The 3431-nt window shown below is 32.5% G+C and overlaps 1 protein-coding gene across 2 annotated transcripts; it reads left to right on the top strand.

The window, feature by feature from the left end:
- On the top strand, positions 1-3077 carry LOC123894984 (F-box/FBD/LRR-repeat protein At3g14710-like). 2 transcript variants are annotated; one of them, XM_045945148.1, is made up of 4 exons: positions 1-75; positions 737-1699; positions 1815-1958; positions 2468-3077. In XM_045945148.1, the coding sequence occupies exons 1-4, from the start codon at positions 22-24 to the stop codon at positions 2762-2764; spliced, it is 1458 nt and encodes a 485-aa protein (XP_045801104.1). In that variant the 5' UTR covers positions 1-21; the 3' UTR covers positions 2765-3077. The 2 variants fall into 2 exon arrangements, with proteins under 2 accessions (XP_045801104.1, XP_045801105.1); XM_045945149.1 differs by having other exon boundaries at positions 9-75; positions 725-1699.
- Positions 3078-3431: the final 354 nt, after the last annotated feature.

Raw genomic sequence — 3431 nt, 5'->3', positions numbered from 1 at the left:
TGGGGAACTCTCTTTTTAAGAATGACACTTCCTTATTCATCTTCTGCACAAACTTCTCCAAATCACATTGTGAAGGTGTTTATTCTTATTCTTATTATTAAATTGTTAAATGTTTCCTTTTAGCTACTACTTATTGTAATTCTCACCATTTCTATGCTTAATTCATTTTCTTGCCATGCATGCTTAGAAGGGAAATTTAAGTGTTTTTTTCTTTCATCGTTTGTAAGTATATATTCATGATAGAAGTTTTAATTAGTGTCAAATTTAAACATCAACCCATAATTTGCAAGCATAACTTAGTGTAAGTTGGAGATTATTGTAGTTAGTTGCAAGTTTGTTAGGATATTAGTTACCTTGTAACATCCTAAGAAAATTTCAACCAACTTTAACAATCCACAACAAACTAACTTTAATAAGGTTGCTCCTATCTTACAGTCATTGTTCATATAATTATTCGATGTGGGTCATAGTTACTGATAAGTGGACAAAATCGATCAAGTAGAGTGATAGAGACCTACCTTTCGGCCAGACTCAAATGTTTGATGTGGGGGATAATATTGTAATTTAGACTGTAGATTTTTTTTTTTCTTTCACCCGGAGTTTAATCTGGTTCGTTAACAAACATTGTTTGCGTTTATTGTTTCTTTATTATTTTGCACATAGATTTTTTCTCAAACACATGATACAAGTTACTAAAGATTTGTTATATTACAACCGAAACCGGGAACTTTTGTAGGTAGTCATGGATTCAAATGATGTAACTATGGAAGATGACACAAAACAACTTATATCAGCGGAAACCAAGGTGAAAGAAAGAGATATAATTAGCACATTACATGAAAGCGTTCTTGGTCATATCCTGTCTTTCGTTCCAATTATAGACGCGGTTAGCACTAGCGTCTTATCAACAAGTTGGATCGATGTTTGGACATCGACAACCAATCTGAAGTTTGATGATAGTTTGCTTTATTCCAAGAAAAAGATGAGTAAAGAACATTTTGTGAATTCTGTTGAAAAAGTGCTTCTTCACTTTACAAATTCCGGCATCCAAAGTGTGTCTCTTTGCTTATCTAGTTATCAATATGATGCATCTCAGATAAGTGAATGGATCTCTTTTTTCTTAGAAAGAAGAGTTCAAAAGCTTCATATTCAATATGCTGATAAAGTTTTTCTTTCTTCAAATTCACTCTTTCGATGCAATTCATTAGTCGAATTGACACTTCAAATGAGATGTACTCTTAGTCTTCCCGTGTCTGGTTGTCTCGCAAACCTTCAAAAACTTAGCATTTCTTGGATTAAATTAGTGAGTGAAAGTGAATCTTCCACTAATTCAAAAGATATAACTCTTAGCTTCCCAATTCTCAAAGTGTTCGAAGTTAGAGGGTGCGAGTGGTCGCAGAATATTACCTTACAAGTTCCTCTACTTGAGAGGTTTTCCATAGCAATATGGAAACATCATTCAAATGAATCAAGTAAATATTATATCAAGGTTAATAGTCGACGCTTAACAGATTTCGATTACGAGGGTAATCTTGAACAGAACATTGTTCTTTGTGATTCATCATCGATTCGTAATGCTTCTGTTGTGATTGTTGTTGATGAAGATAAAAAGGACAGAATAGAAAAACTTGGGTTTCAAGCATATAATCATCTCAAACAAATCAACGAAGCGGAGTCACTGAAATTATTGTTTTACAAGGTATGCTTCTCGTTTAGGATACATGAATTGCTCTAGTTTTGCATAACAAAATATGTTTTGTGATAATAAACTTGTGTTAGTGCAGAATTTGAATAAATTTTTCCTTGTTCTACAGGTTTTAAGGCATGGTAAAGATATTTTCACCAATCTACCTGTCTTTGGAAGGTTAACTTATCTGCAACTAAATGAGGTCAATGGTGAAGCTTTGTTGCAATTACTCCACAATTGCCCAATTCTCAATACTCTTGTTTTACTTAATGTAAGTTAAGTTACTCTTGCCTTTTTATCAAAGAAATTAAAAGTCTAGCTTATGTGTCCAAAGTTGTTTGGATTTACTTATTTAAACTTATTTACTAATATAAACACTCGAGACTGTTCGAGAGTTTGTAGAAACATCTTAAGACATAACCAAGACATTGAGCTCGAGTGGTTAATGAGCTATCCTAGAACGGATTATTCGGGAGAATGCGAGTTCAATTCCTGGTGGAAACAATTATTGGCCAAACTTTACTTACCTTGCGGACGAACACTGGATTACTGGGCCCTTTCCCCTGGAAACCAGCGGGGTAATACCAACAAAAAAAGAAACTCTTATGACATGTCCATAAGTTGTTTAAAAACTTATTTCCATAAACTCTTATGACATGTCCATAAGTTGTTTAAAAACTTATTTCCATAAACTCTCCGGGATAACTTATATGAAAACAATTTGACTTTATTTTATTATTAGAGAAATAACTTATAAATAATCACTTATATGAATTGCAGGGAGTTGCTGACTTAAATAAAGATGTCTTAACTTCTGCTTCTGCAACTCTGCCTCGCTGTTTTCTGTCAAGCTTCAAAGTATTTGAGTTTAAAGGTTTTAATGCGAACGAGCATGATCTTTCTCTCGTAAAATTCATGTTGGAAAATGCATCAATTTTGGAGAAGATGAGAATATCTCCGGCTTTTTGGCTGCGTTATGCAGATATTGATTTCGAAAAAGTTAAGGAGCAGATACTCTCATTACCTAAGCGCTCTAGCTTTTGCATGGTAGAATTTTCGGATATCAGTAGTTCATGAAGATTTTCAGAACAGCACAAGAATATTTGTGCCGAGACTGTTAAATGTATAATAGCTTTATCCCTCTGCAAAATATTTTTTTTGAGATTCCACCCCTGCAATGTGAAGATTCTTTGCCTTTACCCCCTCATGGACAAAAATAGAATCGTTTAGAATGAAATCTCAAAAAAATATTTTGCAGCAAGTAACACAAAATTCACATATTTTGCAAGGGTATAAAGCTATTTACCCTTTTATTTATCATTAGAATGTAACTATATCCTGTATATTATATTGCAATGAAAAGTTAAATGATAATTCAATTGTATCTCAACAAGGAAAAATATAAGGGAAGCTGTGTTAGACATATACACTGAATCTTGAAGCACCTCTACATAATCAATAATTGCAATTTGATTTGCTCAACAAAACTTAACAATCTTTTGGCACTAATACAAGAACAAGAAGCTATTAGAGTGTGTTTGGAAGAATGAATGGTTTGAAGGAAAATAATGTTTTGAGGGAATTCAAATTCTTTTGTATAAATTTTCTTATTTGGATAATTAATTTGAGAAATTTTCAAAATGATGGAAATTTATGAAGTATTTTGTCAAGTTAAATTTAAGGAATTTCAAATGACACAAAAAATCTACGAATTTGAAATCCTCGCTCTCATATTTTTTTTTCA

The sequence above is a fragment of the Trifolium pratense genome, linkage group LG7 (assembly GCF_020283565.1).
Source record: "Trifolium pratense cultivar HEN17-A07 linkage group LG7, ARS_RC_1.1, whole genome shotgun sequence".
Taxonomy (NCBI): Eukaryota; Viridiplantae; Streptophyta; class Magnoliopsida; order Fabales; family Fabaceae; genus Trifolium; species Trifolium pratense.
The sequence above is the reverse complement of the archived record's forward strand: the minus strand, read 5'-3'. Positions and strand labels throughout refer to the sequence as shown.

Coding starts and splice junctions, on each gene's coding strand:
- LOC123894984 (XM_045945148.1), top strand. CDS start 22: ATGACACTTCCTTATTCATCTTCTGCACAAACTTCTCCAAATCACATT. Junction 76..736: donor CTCCAAATCACATTGTGAAG/GTGTTTATTCTT, acceptor GAACTTTTGTAG/GTAGTCATGGATTCAAATGA. Junction 1,700..1,814: donor TGAAATTATTGTTTTACAAG/GTATGCTTCTCG, acceptor CTTGTTCTACAG/GTTTTAAGGCATGGTAAAGA.